The sequence below is a fragment of the Haplochromis burtoni genome, unplaced genomic scaffold, assembly GCF_018398535.1.
Source record: "Haplochromis burtoni strain Fernald_Lab_line unplaced genomic scaffold, NCSU_Asbu1 Contig_120, whole genome shotgun sequence".
NCBI lineage: Eukaryota > Metazoa > Chordata > Actinopteri > Cichliformes > Cichlidae > Haplochromis > Haplochromis burtoni.
In genome coordinates this window covers 256,062-275,884 of record NW_024582481.1, presented here as the reverse complement: position 1 = coordinate 275,884, position 19,823 = coordinate 256,062, and the positions used below count along the sequence as shown (strand labels likewise).

The window sequence follows — 19,823 nt, the reverse complement described above, 5'->3', positions numbered from 1 at the left end:
GTGCTCATTTACCCATGTGCTCAGTCACTCTAACCTGGGTTGGCTTTCCAGCTGTGCAAGCTGTTTTTTCCATCAACATGTGTTTACTGGCAGGGGACCCTTATGTTTGCATTACAGGGAGGCAATAAACAGGAAGGCCAGCCCCAGGGTTTTAAAACTACTGTTTGGGGAGGGGGGGCACCCTCATGAGGCGTGAGCCCTAATCACCGCGTGGTTCACTGTTTAATTAAATGCAATGCTAAATGTCAAAAAGAGAGATTCTTATTTTTGCTGTTGATGCTTTTTTATTTCATTATTTATTTTATTTGTTTATTTATTTAGGAACACATCAACACATGCTGAAGTCCTCTGTGTCCAAGTCTGCACACTTTGATGAATTTTTCACAGTGTTATGGTGCTTCAACCACCTGGATGTGCTAACAGGGCACATGTATTTGTGTGTGTGTGTGTGTGTGCACACTCACACATGTGTGTGTGTCTCTAAAGGGTGGATGTGTTAACATTAAATTCATTCTTTGCATGTGTGAAAGACTGATTAACCAGATGACTCCGAGGCCTATTATTTTGGTTAATCAATAGATCCTTGAATAACTAATGAACAACATCAAAGAACAAGCCTACAAACAGCCACAGGCAAGTGATAGACTGCAGTGTTTTCATCTCTTTATAGAAGCCTTAGCCTTAGCGTTTGTTGAAATATGATAATGATTCTGTTCTCTTCTGTTCTCTTTGGTGCCCACTACATGACGCTGAACAATAACTAACTGAAAAAACTTCCATGAACTTATGCTACCTGACTAACTAAAAATCCAGTTATCATTGTAACTGAAATAATAGTGACACATGGCTGGGGTAAAAGTCATCAGTTGTGTGGGAGAAAGTGAGTACATAAAAGACAAAAGGCTCATCAACTAAACTAGTTTACTCTTCTGAAACAGCAGCTGATGGTTTCCGCTATTATTTCATCTGTGTTGGGGTTTATGTGTCAAGTGATCATTATACAGATTGTCCAAACATCTTTAACTGATTCTTCATACCCATTCTCATTAACTTCTAAATATGTTTCATAATGGAAGGCAGGGATTGATTTGGGTGCTAAATTTGGCCCTTGTCTGACCAAAATAGGAGAGTTGCTGTGTAACTTCACTGAGAGGAAGGAAGATTTTGTGCATATTTAAAATGAAGCCAGTCTTTGGATTTTCCTTCTCACATTGAAATGTTGTCTGTGGCATATAAAGCATTACCATAGCTAATGAATAAATGACGAAGATACAGTTATTGTTTGAAGAAAAATTACATAAATTTGAGTTTAAATTCATTTACTGTAATTAACCACATTTTTTGGAAAGTTGAGTTCACTTTCACCAGCCAGGGTCGATTACTGCTAGACCTGCTGAATTAAGAAAACCCATAAATAGATCCTGTCTGGCGAGGTGAAGTGGCCAAAAGATGTCAGAAAGCAACACATGATGGCCAGTGAATGATGGTGAGAGTCGTTATCCATAAATGGAGAAAACCTGGAATGGTGGTGAACCTTCCCAGGAGTGACCAACCTACACAAATTACTCAAAGAAGGCCACAACAGAATCTAGAACAACATTTACAGAACTGCAGGCCTCATCTGCCTCAGAGTTCATGATTCACCAATAAGAAAGAGACTGAGCAAAAATGGCATCCATGGGAGAGTCCAAGGAGAAAATCACTGCTGACCAAAAAGAGCATAAAGACTCATCTCGCATTTGCAAAACAACATCTTGATCATCCACAAGGCCTTTGGGGAAATATTGTGTGGACTGACGAGACAAAAACTGAACTTTTTGAAAGGTTTGAGTCCCGTTACATCTGGCATAAAATTAAGACAGCATTTCATAAATTTCATACCAACAGTCAAACATGGTGGTGGTAGTGTGATGGTCAGAGACTGCTGAACAACTTGTTATAATTGATGAAACCATGAATTCTGCTCTAAACCAGAAAACCCTGAAGCAGAATGTTTGGCCAGTTTGTACCCTAAGGCTTGAGTTATGGAGCAGGACAAGGATCCAAAACACACCAGCAAGCTCACCTTTGAACGGCTCAAACAAAACAAATGAAGGTTTTGGAGTGGCCTAGTCAAAGTCCAGACTTGCATCCAATGGAAATGATTTGGCATGACCTTAAACAGGCTGTTCATGCTTGAAAATCCTCCAACGGGCTGAATTAAAACAATTCTGCAAAGAAGAGTGGGCCAAAATTCCTCCACAGCGGTGTGAAAAACTCATTGCCAGCTTACACGAACACTTGATTGAGGTTCTTGTTGCCAAGTGTGGCAGCACCAGTTATTAGGCTTAGGGGGCAATTACATTTTCACACAGAGCCAGGTGGGTTTTAATATTTCTTTTGCTTATGTCATGTAAGCATCATGTTAAAACTGCAGTTTGAATTTGCTAAGATTCGCTTTGTCTAATATAAAAATTTCTTTAACGATCTGAAACATTCAAACGTGACAAATATACAAAACAAAAACACACAAAAACTTTGAAATGAGGAAGGGGCAAGTGCTTTTGTGCTGTGTATGATTTGGAAAAAGAAACTAATGGCAACAGCAAGAATCTGCATTTTCCCCTACAGGACAGGGAGCACATTGCTTTTCCAGCATCCTATTCTGTGGATTCATATTATTCAAGCGTTTTTTCACCCAAAGCTGTTAGAGCAGTCATTTAACTGTGAATAAGTTTTTTAAATGCCCTCCTCGTGATGCCTGCTCAGCCAATCCCAGTCACCTAGGGGCGGGGGTCCTCCCCCCCCGGCAAGCATCTGAGGAAGAAGGGGCTCCTCAGGCTCAGCTTCTGCCAGATTTGGCTACCCAGTACCACCACCAGATGACTGTCAGTGCGCATTTCCAATTGGCAGGAGGGAGAGTAAACCGAGGAGACCGATCGGGGAAGAGTGTGTATGAGAGAGAGAGAGAAGCGGGAGTGAGTGTGTTATAGAGGGAACAGAGTGAGAGACTCCAGCGGAGGGGCGAGAGGTAACTTCACCGAGGTTATCACTGCGCACTGTCGAGGAGGAGTGATCGCTTTTTTTTCGCGCAGCATGCTGAAGCAGGTTACAAAGTGGACTCTGGATGAACCTTCTGATTGAAACGCCCGATTCTCTAATGGACTGCTGGAGAGCACAGTGAGGCGAGAGCTGTGCCACAGTGGCAAGGAACGGAGACTGGGAAAGAAGCTGATGCAGAGGGGAAAGTTACCAACTGTGGAGATGTATTGCTAACTGCGAGTTTACTGACTGCTCGGACCATTCTGAGTCGTTTCTTTAAACTGGATGCTATTGTAGACGAATCTCCGGTGATCCCGAGCCCGGTGCCGCGGTGGACCATAACCAGCTCAGTCGCATAGACGGAGCGAGACTCTTTCCATAGAATACAATCAGCGGCAAGAGCAACTAAAATGTCTTCGTTATACCTGATCTTTTGCGTGATGGTCACAGGTAAGATACTCTTTTGTTTGCTATCATTTAACCACCCGGGTCCTTATTAACGGGGAAGGATGGACCGCGCTCCGTGCTGGCGCGCTGCGTCAAGCCATTCAGTGCGCTGCTGTAGTAGTGTGGGCATCTGATCTGCTGCAATGCTACATTTCACTGCTGTTAATTGCCGGTAAATGTTTAATTAGTTCTGAAAGAGTGATTACATCAGGAGGTTTCTCTGTCTGCGAGCAGTCCTTGATGAGAAATGGCACTGCGTAAGTGAGATTTGCAGTGATTTTTGCCCCCCTGATCTTATTCAAACATCGGAAGCCTGAGCGAAGTGAGCTTTCTTGTTTTGAATGGAAAGGCTCCGAATTATTGTACGAGGGTGCGCAGACGGAAAGTTTCACTTATTTGATTTCTTAAATCTGGGGACCGGTTGCGCCTGACCGCAGTGTTTCTCCACACGCGAGTGTCTTTTAAATAAGATGCTTTTTTGTTGTTGTTGTTTTTTAACGAGGCTCGTCAAGAATGCGCATTTAAGCAGGTGATAACAGAACAATTAAAGCTGGGTATGAGACAGCTCATTGCAGCTCCCTGCATCTTTTTTTTTTGCCCTGAAGTTGGTCGGTGTTGCACACGCTGCATTCCCTTAAACAAAAAGAAAAAGAATGGGGGAAAAACACAAAAGCCAGAGGGGGTTTCTGCTGAGCTGACAGGATTGCGTCTAAAGTTTCTTTTCCTTTCATGTGGTGCGTAAACGGGCAAAAACGGACACGGTGTATCTTCCAACGGGGACTGCACGGTCTCCCGAGGACACGCATTTGAGATGGTAAGAGTGAGAGCGGGGAAGAGGGGGAGGCAGCGAGAAAGCAAAGGGGCAGAGAATGAGGGAGACACAAACTAGAGAGGGAGAGCATTTGTTTTTCTTGAGACGGGCAGACATAATGCACCTGTTTCTCCCCCCCCCACCCTCTCTCTCCTACACAAACACCACCACCACCCCCTGTTGCTTTTTTATTGGCAGAACAGAGTTCATGAGTGATTATAACAAAGTCTGCTCATTGTGCCCCAGACCTTCCAGTATCGAGATTTCAAAATGCTTTAATTTTGAAGGAATTGTGAGGAGAAAGAATGTTTTTGATGCACGTCTTGTTTTGAAAATGCGACTTGTCAGCTTTTGTTTTCCCTCCACACTTCAACGTTGTAACTTATTATTAGTTATCCTGTAATAGAATTAACAGAACGATGCCGAAAACAGATGTGTTTTTAGACTTAAATGCAATTATTACGAAACAAAAACAAACAAAAAAAAAGCAAGCAGGCTTTCTGAACAGCTGCTACAATTTATTTGACTCGTTTTGTGCTGCTCTTGTTGCAGAAAAGACGCTTTCGGCAATTAACACTGAGCAACTGTTGACTTATCAGCATTTTTCAGCGTCGATAAACTAGAGCGCGGTATTAACACTTTGGGATGAGGAAAAATAATAATTAAATTTGAATGCAAGAGAATAGACAACAACAACCTCGCACTAAACACAGATGTTTTCCGGGGTGAGTGGAGGAAGAGGATCGTGGGGAGGCAGAAAAGATAGCATAATGAAATTGAAATCCTTTAGGCTTTATTGTATTTTCACCTCAGACAGACTTTCACCAAAAGCCCAAGCGTGCCCAATGGCCATGTGTTGTGCATACATCTTTACCTTCAGCGTGGTTTTGTCATCATTCAAGGCTCCGGGGAGGAATGTGAAACGAGTAAACCTCCACTCCCTGATAGACTAGCAACAGCTGGATGAGAAGGAGCAGTAGCCAGACAGTGGCATATTTTCCGGACCCCAACACGCACACACTCACTCTCCCCCCTTTCACACTCAAGCACACAAATAATGAAAATGGTAACAGCTGCCCTAATTAGAACCTAAGAGACCCTAGACCTCATTTATTGTGTCAGTCTTATAAAGAGTCACAGATGCTCAAAATTCTTTGCACTCATAAATGTATTTTGTGGTATCCAAATTTGGCTCCAACACATGGCCTCACTTTGAAATTTATGTATGGCATATTGCATACATTTTGTAAGTATGTAGTCTGTACTACAACACAGATAATTTACTTTCCCGGATAGTCCCCTGGGCTCCCACAGGAATTGGATTCCACACTGAATCAGTATTCCGAGTAATCTTCAGTGAGCTCTTCTTTGGAACCTTTTGCTTTGGGTCGCTTGCGTCTCATCGGGCCAAGTTCAAAGGCTGTGAGCTAAGATTACAAGTTTCTCTCCATTCCTCTTAAGTCGTGTCGCCACTCATGTTTCACTATAGTGTGGCAGTGTGAAAATTTTCCACCTTCCTTCTTCTCACAGCATTTTTTTTTATTTTTTACTTTTTGCCCGGTCGCAGAATGTGTGACTGTGGAACACGGGGACAGGAGAGCGTATCTGCTTAATGGGCCGCAGGCAGATGGGAGACTTTCACCGACGGTTGAAAGCCTGTTCGCATTCATACCTCATACAGACACAAACATAGAAATAAACTCGAGCAGAGAAAGTGATAAATGCAGCCCCAGCTCACTCCTCCCCGCATTACCAGCCTGGGTTTTCCCATTACCAGATTTGTCTTTAAAATATAGAGTACAACGATGCTTGAGGATGCAGTGACAACATGGCCTGGGAGGTTTTGTTTTAGGGAGCTGCGCATATTTTATGAACTGCTGTTTTGCTGCTCTTTGAATTCTTTCGGAGGGGAGTCAGACTGAAGACAAAGTTGGGGGTGGAAGATGGAAGGAGAGTCTTAAAGGAGGGGTAAGACTTGGATGTGTCACCAGTGTCTTGATGATTAAGCGGACAAGCAGCGGGTAAACACAGAAGAAGACCGCTGAGCATTGTTAACCTTTCCCTGTCTTGTTAGTCTTGTCTCTGTCGCACAAACACACACACAAACAAACCAATGCGCTCTCTTTCTGCCTCCGTTTTACCTCCTCTCCTTGTATCATGCGCCTTTCTTTTCTTTTCCTCTGTGATAAAAAAGATCGGAGATAAAGTAAGAGAGACTAAGTGCCAGAAAGTTTGGGGGTAAGAACTGTAGCCAGCCAGGGAGGAGTGTAAGATATGAGGTTCACCAAGTGCAGACACAGCAGAATCTGAATGCAGCTGACTCTTGAACAGAAGTGCCTTGCAAAATTTGTGAGACAAAGTCAGGGCAAAGATAGATAACATGTGGTCAACTCGACGTTCAGTCCATGTTGCTCGTTTTTAACGCTGTATCTGAAATTTCTAGAAACTAAACACAAAACGAAAGATTCACATATGCTTTTTTTATATTTTAAACTTTATCCCAACACGTGCATTTTAAGAGTTTTGTCAAGATTACTGTAGGTGACTGGACTGGATGAATAGTTTTAGAGCAAGGCATCCAGTTTTTCTTTTTTACAAATGATGTGGTCATGCAAACACACACACGCACAGGCACACCCGAGCCGGCAGTAATGAATGTCCAAAATCTGCAAGAAAGACCTGTTATTTCCTTTCATCCTGAAGACCCGTCATGCACACGAGGCATTGTCTTTCTGCTCTTCTTCATATCCTCTGAGCTCCCCTTCCTGCACACGCACTTGCAGCATTTTTACGGAAGGAGAAACTGGAATGAGAAAGGAAACAATGGGGCTTCATAATGTTGCTCATCTCTAATCAGCTTTGCCATGTGGGTAAACACAGATAAAGAACTTGGCAGTGTGTCCCGAGGCTTTGTTATCAGCTGTTAGCAACTTAAGTGGATGTGTGCACTGGTATGGCTCAACACAGGAAGCCCAAGTAGCCAGGTAGCAAACTGTTGATGACATTTGGCTTCTTTGTTATTATTTTTACCTCGTCCCACCCATCCTCCTTTTGTCTTCACTCTCTCCTTGTGTCTGTCTCTGCACATCCTCAGCGTGTCTTCCTCTGAGGTGGTTTGAGGAGCCGGAAAGGATATGACAGGGAACAGGACAATGGGAGCTTCCTGCCATTTTCCTAGAGTCTTCTTCCCCAGTTGTGACTCTTCGGGGCTGTGTTGTGAGCATACACACGGGCGGGGGACGGCACAAATTTGTTGACTCTTTCATTCTTCTGTACAAACACAGTAATGGAAAGAATAGAGAGAGGAAGAAAGTGGGATTAATTCTGTGCATGTCATTAGAACAGGCCCCCAAGGGAAAGAGTTGAATTTATACAGTAGCAGCTATTTTAAGAAAGACTTGTATTGCATTTATCTCCTCCCTAAAAATGCAAGTGTCACTTCCTTTTGCAGAGATATATCGCCATTTCAAAAGACCTTAAGCCCAGAAACCAACATACAACAGATGCACTAGACCACACATTCATTTTTATTTTCCAATCAATTCTTGCCCTGCAAGACAAGAATTTCATATCTCCTGCCGAGACGCAGAAACCAACAGCAAATTGAAATTTATCTTCTGCGTTGCAGCAATATCTGTTCCTGTGTTATCTTCACCAGCCGCTTTCCTTAACCTTGTATTAAAGATAGCTTTATTGGAGTAGAATTCTGGCAGCTGGGAAGAGTTTCAGGAAAAAGAAAAAAGTTCAGTTGGGAATCCCATCAGACAACATTTATTTAGCACTAGATGCAGATTTATTTTACTTCTATTTTTACTCTCTTTGCATAAACTATGATTGGCAGTGGCACTTGATTAGAAGGAGATGTGAAATATTCAGCAGAGTGCACTAGGGCTTATATGGCGTGTGCACATCATCCAGAAATGAATCACAAGGATCTCACGGAAGCAACACCCTGAACACACTCGCGCACCCACAGAGGTCAAGGGCGCACGCTGGGGCTGTGGATGATGAGCCGAGATGAGTGTTTGGCATCTTCAGGGCTGTGTGCTCTTTCTGGAGCGATTAGTCAAAGTCCAACTGTCTAATTAATGATGCTCCAGCTCTCAGGACATGTCACCTCCTTAACCAGCTACGGGTGAAAAACACATTCAAGGAAACAAGAAACTGTCTGCCTGCTGCTCATTTTATTAGATATGGAAAGAGTGTGTACCCTTGTGGGAATAAATATTCCAACTACTTGTTCCTTGAAGAAGTCCACGCTCACTCCTTATTCTCATTTTCATCTCTCCGCCCTGTCAGTTGAAACTGCCTGGAACGCCGTGGCTAATATTGTGTTGGTGACTCAACCATTAACCAAAATAGTGGGTTGGTTGTGGCTTGCCCTCGTCTTCCTCTGCACAATGATTGTCCTGTGCTGCTGCTGCTCTTGTTCTTCCTATTGTTGGAAGAGACTGTGTGAAGGATTGGAGAAAGTGTAGCCATGTCTTTTATTTACATTTCTTCTGCAGAGAATTTCAGACAGGGCTGAGAAACTCTCGCTGGGAGGTCTGCGAGAGAAGGCAACCAATTTGCTATCAACTGAGGGATGTCAGTCAAAGTGTATTGATCAAGCCTTTAACTGCAGCTCCCTCAATGGCAAAACATGTTAATGTTATCGAGCTGTGTTGAGACGTGAGTAGCAGCGAAGTGTGTGTGTGTGGGTGGGTGGGAGGGAGGGTGTTTGGTAGAGGTGGGTGGCAGTTAACTGGTTGAGGGGTGTGTCTCTCCCTTTCTCTCTCCTGAAGTCTGCTTTTGGCATAAGAAAGCTGATGCAAAAACAACAATGGGCTCAGCATGAGAATAGGGGGAGGAAGAGAAAGGGAGAGGAGGGAGGCAGAGGGGGTCAAAGGGATTTACTGCCAGGAGCCTAGAATTTCAGGTAATGGATATGCTTGTTTCAGTGGAAACCAAACCTGCTGTTTTTCTTTGAGCATGGCAGAGGTGAAAAAACAAAAAAAGAAAAGTTGTAACTGACTGCAAGTCCGAGGGGGATTAATAGCACCTCAGGCTAAACATTAGATCTCAAGTGTACACTTGAATGCAAAGAAAGTGATTGTGTGCATACCTGTGTTTGGGTGTGTGTGTGTGTGTGAGAGAGAGAGCTGGAGGTGGGCTGGGTGGGGGGAAGCAGGTGTGCGAGAGAGAAGTAAGGGAGGCGTATGCTGGAAAGAAGCTTTTCTGCCACATTCCTGCGAAGCAGCATCAGCGAGGAGGGCAAGAACACATGGCTAAGTGCTTCCCAAGCTGGCTGAGGTAAACCTAACACCCCTCCTGGAGGAAGCAGCCCAACCATTGTTCCAGCACATTGCACCCGTCTGACTGAGGCATCCTAGTGCTGTGCAGATCCCAGGGGGCTGGAAAGAGAACGAAGCAGAGGAGGAGGAGGAGAGGGACTGATTGTTCCCTGCTCAGACTATCCACAGATGGGGCTGTGGCACAGGATGCTTGCTGTTTGCTTTAGAGTCCCAAGCGTTTGCTTTGCATTCATGGTGTACAGAATGCTCTTGGGGATAGAGGAGAAGAGAGTTCTTGCGGAGACAACAGCAGGGGAAGGGAAAGAGACAAGGCAAGAGGGAGAGAAAGAAAGGTATAGGGGAAAAAAGGGAGCCTGCTTAATATGATGTCAGTGTGAATATAGTGTCATTGCCAAGAAGGGAAGACGGATGATACAGCCATACAGTGATCGGGTAGTTGGGCGAAAGAGTGCTCAAGTCCTCCCCTGTATCCAAACAGAGACATATAGAGCCGAAGATAATGGAGAAGGGAGGGAGAGTAAAGGGAGTGATTGAGGAAGAGGAAAAAAGGAAGGGATGAGATGCAGGGAACCCAGGCTGCATCCATCATGTGGTTTGGTGCAGAAGCCATTTGTACCTATTGTTCTCTATAATTTGTTTTCTCAGAGCCTGCAATGGGAGGGGTGAAGGGGAGACACAAAGCTATGGCAGCCATTTATTTTTGCACTAATTGCATAAGTGAGACAGCATAATTAGACATATAGCTAAACAGACAATAGGCCGAGATATTCGCAGACGGAGATAGACAGGGAGGTGTAGATAGATCCGAATAGATGAGAGGCCTGGCGCTCTCCATTTCAAATTCAAGAGTACGAGAGAACATGTTAAACGCAGTAAAGGGGATGGAGAGGGATAAAGGGAAAGGAAAAGGGAGAGTAAAGGAGGTGGGCATATAGAAGGGATGAAAGATAAGAGGGGGGGAGGGAGAGAAAAGCCCTCTTCACAGACTGCACTTTGAGGTGCGGCCCAGTGCTGCCGGAATAGTCACCTCATTTAATACACCTGCTCAGCGGGGAGGGGAGGGAAAAGTATAAGGAGGTGTTGTAAAGGAAAAGAGAGAAAGGGCACAAGAGAAGAGAGGGAAGAGGAAACAGATCTCATCTCAGATTCTTCAGATCAAAGGCAGAGAGTGGCTACAGAAGGCTGTTTGTTGTGGCTTGTTTGGGAGGGTCTCTGTCTCTGTGGGGTCATGGGTTCACCTGGTCTGCTATTTTGTTCAGGCAGCATTACGCTGCAGCACAGCCACACACCGAACGCCTTGCAGGCTACTTCATCACCTGAACGATTGTTTTTAAGAGACTTTTTTTCTGTTCTTTTTTTCACGAAGCGATCAAGCAGGAGGAACACTGATTAGCAGATGGAGGCTGCCGGCTTCAGAGGACAGAGAAGTTAAAAATTTGTTAAAACTATCACAGTTTAGGAAGAAAAATAAAAGTAGCAATGTTTTCAGCTGACTGGACTGTGATTCCAGCAGATTTTGCTATGTTAGATTCTCTTTGTGTGCTAATGGAGTCGTGCATCTGCCAGGTCCTTGTGTAGGCGGTGCATGGGTGTGCTGAACATGTCATGTAGCCTTTTAGGACTGTAGTACAGGGAAAGATAAATAGGCCCTTAATGAAGCCGCACAATCACAGGCAAGTTAAAAAAACTAAGCGAAGATTGAGGGGCAGTCAGGCCTGATTGGAGGGCTATTGAAGCCGGTCAAGAGAAGCTCTTGCGTCGTCACACTATAGATTAGCCACTCACTCCACTATAGACCTCAGCCTAACTACCCTTCTTTCTCTAAAGCAGTCCTCTGACACTCTATAGTGGCTCAAGTCAACTCCATGATTGTTCTGGGGGAGTTCTTTAAAAGCCAATTTAAACTCAGTTCTTTGTTTAACTCCCCAGGAACTCAAGCTGGGACATATTGTATTGGCCGTGTGTGTTTGTGTGCGACTGAGTGTGTCTGTGCCCCTTTGTGGCTTAGATTTGGTGGTGTTTTTCTGTTTTTTGTGTGTCTGTGTGTGTGTGTGTGTGAGCCGTCTTTGAGCATGTGATGTTTAGTTAAAAAAGAAATGGGTGTATCTCGGAACTGGCAGAGACTAGTTTTGTGGGTGAAAGAGAGGGTGCATGAGAGAAATCAATGGCCCAATTCAACCTATTACAGCCATGACTGTTGCTGTAATGGTGTGGAAATGGACAGTAGTCATGTGGATCCCTTTTATATCTCCGGGCTTAGATCACAAGTGAAGCTGTGATTCATTTCCTCCCAGCTTTGATTTAAAAAAAAAAAGTACTCTGAGTATTTCAAAGAGTCCCTCACATGATGGTGAGAAAGAAAAAGAAATATCCCTTCGTTTTTGTGAAATGGTGGAAACCTCTTTTTCTGCCAGGTTTGCCGAAGGACAAACACAACACTGGGCTGCAATTTTTTTCCTCAACAAATAATGGCTCTTCCAAACTTCTCTCCTTCCAGCTGTTGCCTCTTTGATCCCAGGTAGCATGTTAACAAGCAATGCCTTCATGGAGTACCCTGAACATCAGTATGTGTATTCACATTAAGGTGTGAGAGTGTGTGCATGCGTTTGCACATGTATGGCTTCAAAGTTTGTGCGGATTTTCACACCAATTAACAAATTGCTTTATATGTTCGCTGAGGTGACGATAGCCTGTCTCCTGTGGGGTGCTGGATTATTTTTTTTGCCCACTTCAGTGTTAACTCAAGGTGGGCTGAACCTTCTTTCACACTAACTCATTAATGATACCGGTCTAATTAGTGCCTGTGGCTCCAGACAGGGGGCCCCTGGAGGACACATCACCATTGTGAGCTGGCCTAATCAGGAGACCACTCAAAAGACCGAGGACCCACTGCACCAGTGAGAAAGTTCACACATATAGAGAGACCTGCCTGGACTCGCACTCAAATTAACGCGCTGGTTCACTGGGGTAGGAGAGTATAAAAAAAAAAGTGGTTATATTTTCAGACTTCTGACCATTGAGGATAGGCTATTTGCTCATTCCCATTTAGCGCCCTCTCTCCCTCTGGTAGTGCTCCTCCTGAGGGCGATGCAGAAATATGATTTAGCTCTCCTTCATCTCTTCATCCCTCTTTTTCACTCCAGATAATTCAATCTGTTTAATATCAAATAATCTCTCACAATTTTTCACCTTTTTTTTTTCACGTTTTAACCTTATCGCTCAAACAGCTACCTCAGGGAGCTGGGCCTCGTTCCACTGTGTTAAAAAAAAAAGGGGGGGGGGTGAGGATGGGGAGCAGAGAGGAAGAGGTAGCCCAGGAAAAGAAGGATGGCAAATAGCTCTCCAAGGAGTGCTTTTAAATGCCTCTGTTTGCCATTCTCATGGGCCATATGTGAAAGAGTGGGCAAATAGATTCAAAGATAGGAGAATACTAAAAAGGAGACAGCGATACCGGGAACGATAAAGGGAAAGACAGAAACAATCTACAAGAATTTAGTGGAGAGTAGGTGATGTGAGTTGTGGAACTTGAGGTTTGGGTCCCTAACTTGTGTCCCACAGCACTTAACATGCCCCTGGCCATCTCTCCTGGCAGTTAATTAGAATCCAATAAGGTTGCCGCCTGTTGGTCATTGTTCCTCCACTGTGTTTACCCTTTCCAGAGGCTCCATTCGCTGCTTAATCTGCCGAGAAGCTGAATGTCAATAGGTGAGGCCAAGACTCCAGAGCCCTGCGAGAGAGGGAGAGATGAAGCTAAAAGGAGGGGAAGGAATGAGAATCAGGGGGAGTGAAGGGAAGAGGTCATTATTCTCGTTCCCCTCAATATTGTTCTCTGACGTTCCATTTCTGTTGAAACCCCATCCAGCCTCCCCCCCATCTCTCTCTCTTGCATCTCCTCTCTTCTTCTTTTCTTCTCACTTCTAATCCGTCCTCTTGATTGTTCTAAGCTGCTTTCAGCCCCTGGGAGGGTGGGGGGCTTTGGAGTCTGTTTTAATTAAGATTTAAAAGACGACTCCCTCAAGAAGGGAGATTTAAGAGCAGGATGGACTAAGCAAAGTAAATAAGCGAAGGTAGGACAGATTGTAGAGATGTCTCAGCAAATATCAGAAATCAGTAAAAGGAGAATGTGAAAAAGCTATTATTTAACACGCGGGACATGCCCATACATTAATGCAAAAACAGGCAGACACTGAGGCATTTGGATGGATAAGCCAAATTGGATTTTTTTTTTTTGTAATCACACGGCACAATCTATATAGATTGATCTAAACTTCCTGTGATTCATACCATATCCTGTGAGGGTGATATGGGATCAGTGGTAACCAGCAGGCAAGCCGAGGGAGTTATCTCCACACTCTGTCCAATGATCGATCATCTCACACGATGGGCTTAAGAGCCTGTAACGCCTCACTTGTTTATCAGAACCTAGAACTAGAATGTTTTCCATAGATACAATGCATGAAAGGGAGGAGAGAGCTCAGGGGGGCATGTTTTAAAGCTAAAACTTTTTATTTGTAGCATAATCAGATATGGTTAGAAGCTAAACTGATTTTTCTTTGCATTACATTTGGGTATTAGGGTTGCACCTTGCAAACATAAGAGATACTCCAGATTAGCTTACTAGGTGCAGCCTGCAGGAGGCAGGAGACGAGACACCCGCTTACCTGCTGTGCATTCTTCTGACTGTTAACCGCACTATACTCACATCAGCTCAACTGGCCATCAAACAGACTTTACACCATCGATCTGGCGGGACCGTATAATGCTTCAACTTCACGGGACAGTTGCGTCCCTCGGATGCAGCGTCATCATCAGTGTCTAGAAAAGTTCTGAGGTGCAGTTGGATGCGTGAAAAGGCTGGGCACTTAACAGTCACATCACACCGTGACAAAAGGAGATTTCTCTCCAGAAGCCTGGCCACCAGAGATACCAGCTTTGCTTTACTTTCACCATGCAAACAGCGTGTTACAAAGTGTTATGCTGAGGAGCGGTGCGTGTCACTGCAGCCCAAGAGCAGGCATGCGTTACATGTTTGGTAAAACAGTCACATAACAGCGCATCTGCCTCAACTGCAAACTGCGCATTCTTAAGGGCGAGTAAAAGCAGCTAAGAAAACACACCCCAAGACAAAACACACAATGAAGTGTTTAACTTCATCAAACCACAGACTTCGGTGCAGCCGGTAAGGTGTTAAAGGCCAGGCTAGGGTCGAGAGCCTGACCCATGGCATTCTCTGCTGTGATACATCCCAACACACAGCCACCATATGTCCGGGTTTCACAGTCAATGAGCCAACCCACCCACTGTGACAAAGGCCCATTCACACCCAGTTGACTCTAAGGAAATCTGCAATGCCATGGTATGATTAGGACAGAATGCAGCACTGGCGCAGACCTCGGCCGTTAGAGAAAAACAATAGACTAGAACAAACGCAGAAATAAAAGGACTGTTAGGGAAGAAGGGGTACCTAGACAAAGAACTTTAAAAAGTACTTTGAGCGGATAAACGTAAGTATGATCTTGCCCTCAGCCTGCTACAGCTCCATCGCTTGCCTCCATCAAAGCCCCCTGAGACTCTCCCCGGCACACTCTGCCTCCGTCACTCACAACTCTCTTAATAAGGCCAGCAGTAAACGGCAAGAAAAATATGCAGGGATGAAAGATCCTTCTCTCATGTTCTCGCTTTGAGGATGTGTTTCCGGGTGTCAGGGGAAGGTGGAGAAATGCAGCTTTAGAGTAATGCTGCATTTTAATAGAAACAATAAACTGCTTATAAAATATTATTTTGTGTCCCATATCCTGTTGTGTGTAGCAACAGCTCTGGGAACTTTTTTTTTGGGGGGGGGGCAGACATGAAAAACCCACCTAGGAGAAAACCTCTTGCCAAAGAATAAAGAGTGCAGAGCTCCTGGGGGAGAGATATATCTCACATATATTCTTTCACCGCAGCGATTAATATCTAGGAAAAAAAGGTCAAACCAGACTTGAAACGGTCCAGTATATCACAGTTACATTTGGAGGCGGCATTTCATACATCAATCCCTGCTGTGATGTCTCATCAGCCTGGTCACACTGGGGAGACCCACACCGCAGATTATCAAAGATTGATGGGGTGTCCTAGTTAAAGATAGGGGAGGAGAGATGACTGGTTAGTGGCAGGAACTATACCGTGATCTTTTTCAGAGGTGATGATTGGAGGGCTCGCATGGCAATGCCCAGTGCAAACATCATCACTACATCTGACTTGTATAGGGCTTTACCGCCGTAACCCAGAGACCTGACCACGGGGGAAACTTGCAGAGGTAGCAGTTTGGAGGAAGGAGGGGAGGGGGTCGCTGCTCCTATGCGAGGCATTGCTGTCTGACTTGGGAAGCTCAAATGAAGCTCTAAACTTTGCATTTCCTCCCTTCCACTTCCATCCTCATCATCATCCCCCTCTTTATCAGAAGACCCAACAAACTGACAGAACAAACAGGCAGATTATCCCAAATCCTTTTTCTCTCTCTCTCTAACACACAGCCTCAAAATCTCTTATCCACTGTTCACTGTCATCCTACCCATTTCTTGTTCCGAGTGCTTGCTTAATAATTAATTGATTAATTAGTTCGCTCATTAATCATTTATTCATTAATCATGGCCTGATTTTTCTAGAGGAAGTGGTGCAATCTGAAAAAAAAAACCCTGACTTCACATTTCACTCTAATTATGCTCCTTTTACTAATCAACGCTTAAGAAATGGAGTTTCAGGAAATTAGTTTTCCCCTTCCCTTCTTTTCCTCAGCACAAAGCAGAATGTATTGAGGTCGGCAGGTAACATCCCCCCCCCCGCCACCCTCTCACTTTCTCGTGTTCTGGAAGCTCTTAGTCATCAGGAATTTTAAAGGAATGTTTCAAGTAACGGGCAATCTGATGAACAGAATATAAAATTGATGTTAAATTAAAACTCGCACTTTCATCTCCTCTGGATGAGGAAGGAAAAAAAAAAGAGAGTAGGAATTCTGGTCGCGGACTATCCTGAGACAGTGATTAATACGCGGCAATTTGAAGGCTGTTTGTAAGAACAGAGAGGTGGCAGCATTGTGAATCACACACTTATTCTCTTCACCGGATCCACGGGTCTCCCGGGAGAGGAGGTAATTTGTTTAATCGCTAAGAGTTATGTTCTCCGGACAGAGAGATGGGAAGATAGGATCGTTCAGAAATATGCTCCGCAACGTGGCGTGAGCGCGAGAGGGGGAGCGCAGAGAAATATTGTGAACAGGTTTAATTAGGAGTGTTTGTGTGCCTTTGTGTTCCTGTTGGATGCAGAGTTCACTACAGAGCTCAGCTGCTTTCTCTGAAGAGGCTCTTGTCAGCTGCTGACAAAAAAGAATTATGCATCAAATTAAAGAGAGCTCCACTGAAATGGAGGCAAGTCGGGCATTAACCTCTAAGCTTTAAAAAGCACACATATTAAGCAACACTAATGAGACTCTCACTGAGCTGCCTGTGTTTTATATTCAAACACACACAAAAGTGCGGCTTTGACTTGCAGTGTGCCATTGCAGCTTCTCAATGAGGTTGTCTTTTTTATTTATCTCACCAGCAGCAAACACTGCGTAAGTGAACAATAGCGTAGATGGCCCCTTTACCGTAATAAGATGCACACATTTACAACATTACCACCCTCATTAAAAAATAATAATAATAAAGGGGGGAAAAAAGTATTAATTATGAAACGCACTACTTCCTATCGCGAAGAGCCGAGGGGGTTTCCACTGGGCTCAATTAGGAAGAGCAGGCCGCAAATCCCTTGACTAAATTAATTGATACCCCAGAGCATTAGAGCCAGAGTCCCAGTACCGAATCTGTGCAGAGAATCCCTTTGTTTTCATTTCCACTGCATGTTTTTAAAGCAAGATATCGTGGCAATTTTCACATTATCTCTTCATTGTTTTATGGATTTTAATGTGTCATTTATTGATAGATTTGTTTTGTTTGCTTGTTTTATGGCGGCAGCTGAGATTGAAAAGATTTGCAATTTTTTTTCCTACCCCCCCCGACTCCTGTCTCATCTTTGAGCTGCCTCACTGCCACATGTTGTGAACCGCTGCTATTTTATCCACCATGTCAGCTGTTATGCACACACTAAACCGCGGCTTTTGCAAGCAGCGCAAGAAGTTAATGATGTAAAAGCACAGTGAATTATATTGAAAGCCCTTCCATCCAAACACTGGCGAAAATTGTGGGGCGGGGGGGGGGGGGTAGACAGAGAGAGAAATTGGGATATGACAGAAAGAAAGAGAGAGAGAGAGAGAGAGAGAGCAAAGACCAAAGAGGGGGTTGGTGACGTGCGGGGGGGGCAGAGGAGGGCTGGAACTGTGACACAGATCCCGCCAGCAGCTGTCTTGTGTTGGAAACACCAGGGGGTAAGCAGGAGCGCAATGACAAGACTAGCTCAATCAACATCTTGTCAACATTGCTGGCTGATGTGTACAGACAATTTCATACCACTGCCACTGACTCCCTACCCTTTTTCTCTCCTTTTTATATGGCTTTTTTATTTCCTGTCCTCCTGCCAGCCAGCCAGTCACTTACTATCTGTCTGTATGGAGTCAGCTCTCAGCTCCCCTAGCTCTCGGCTTCAGTGTAGGGGAGCTGTTTAAAAAAGCCGTGTTGGAATTATACTCAGAGAGATGCTTTTGCCCACTAGAAACCCTAAAGATATGGGCCTCTGACACTGAGTGCGCATCAATGTGCTCATGTGAGTGGCAAGTGTGAGAAGACAGTATAAGAATGAGTGTATTTATGGCACATTGTCGGGCACTGCAGCACACTGACTGTGCGAACCATTCACGTGCATTCACACGCTGACTATGTCACATCAGCACTCTTGGGTTCTTACCCAGCCTCCCCTTTTCTTCCCTCACTCCTTCCTCTCCCCGTATGCATACCACTCTATTACACTATCCACTGCATCTGTTAGCAGCTACCCAGGGAGAACCTCGGCTGCTGCTCACCCATGCGATCAGCCTCACTGCTGCCCTGATGTGTGCAGCGCCCTATTCCAGCAGGGGAAAAAACCTCATGGTGACAGCCTCGGAGACAGACTGATTACAGCATTCCATCAATCCCCTCTCAGGCTCCCTCCTTTGCAATTGGAAGCTGACAGGAGCCCACTTTTTCCATTTTTACCTTACCTCAGTTTTTTCTGATCTTTCTAAAATATAGTACCTCTTTTTTTTGCTCTTGTTCCCCCCCCTACTCTGCTTTCTTGAGTGTTGTGTTGACAAGCTGACACAAACCCCTGTGATTTTCACACCAGGGATGCAGAGAGAGAGAGAAAAGGGACAGGGGAAGGGGATACAGGATAGAGTAGAGGAAGGGATGGGGAGGGAAAGTGCAAGGGAGAGTCTGGTAAGAGATGACAGCTGACACAGAGTCTGGAAAAGCAGAGTGGTGGCAGGAAGAGCGACGGAGAAAGCAAATCAACAATTAGTAGCACCTTATAGAACTCGCAAGGTTGGGGGGCTGGTAAGTATTGATTTCAGGTATCACGGTTCACTGAGTGTGGTCGTAAAGGTGATGAGCAGAGGAATGAGGGGATTGGGCTGGATTGTGAATGGATGCAGGAATGAGAGAGAATGCCCGCGGTTGGGGTTTCGGCAGAACACCAGGAGGGGGTTGGGTGGATGAGCGGGTCCACTCTCTAAAAAGGGGCCTAGGTCTGAGCCAAGATTTTCACAATGGAATAAAGGCTGAAAGGGGAGGCTAGGAGGATTAAACTCCAGCAAAACAGCTCTTAAAAAGCTGTTAGGCTGCAATTTGGGCACAAAAAAGCAAAATGGGAGAGAAGATAGTGAGAGTGGGCGGTTGGGAGTGCAGATGAAATGCAATGTGGGAAAGAAAAGATGGAAGAGATGCTCGGTTACATTAAGGTAGGCTAGATGCAGACATCTGCAGAGGCACAGGGTGAAGCTGTTTGCAACAGTTAAAGAAAAATACAGAGGTGCTCACCCATATAGTGTGTGTGATGGGGCGGGTGGCCATACTGCCATGGGCTGGTGGGTGGTATCTGTTGTTAGCGTGTTTTAAGCCCCTTAGAAGTTCTGTGAGAGTCACGGAAATGAGCTTAGTAGCCAGATCAAACATAAGATGGGTGCCGTGTCCCCTTTGGGACATACTGTTTGGTTCAGCTACTACTCAGCATTACTCTCTGTTTATATGCACACACACACACACACACACACACACACACACACACACACACACACA

At 44.8% G+C, this 19,823-nt stretch overlaps 1 protein-coding gene across 3 annotated transcripts in view; it reads left to right on the top strand.

The window, feature by feature from the left end:
• The first annotated feature begins 2,814 nt into the window (after positions 1-2,814).
• The window catches only part of kirrel3l (kirre like nephrin family adhesion molecule 3, like), a 35,266-nt gene continuing 18,257 nt past the window's right edge, over positions 2,815-19,823 (top strand). For 2 of the 3 annotated variants that reach the window (XM_042223766.1, XM_014340363.2), the window contains exon 1: positions 2,815-3,471. In XM_042223766.1, coding sequence (XP_042079700.1) covers positions 3,432-3,471 — 40 coding nt within the window. In that variant the 5' untranslated portion in view covers positions 2,815-3,431. The remainder of the gene's footprint in view (positions 3,472-19,823) is intronic. The other variant, XM_005943133.3, reaches the window with a different exon arrangement.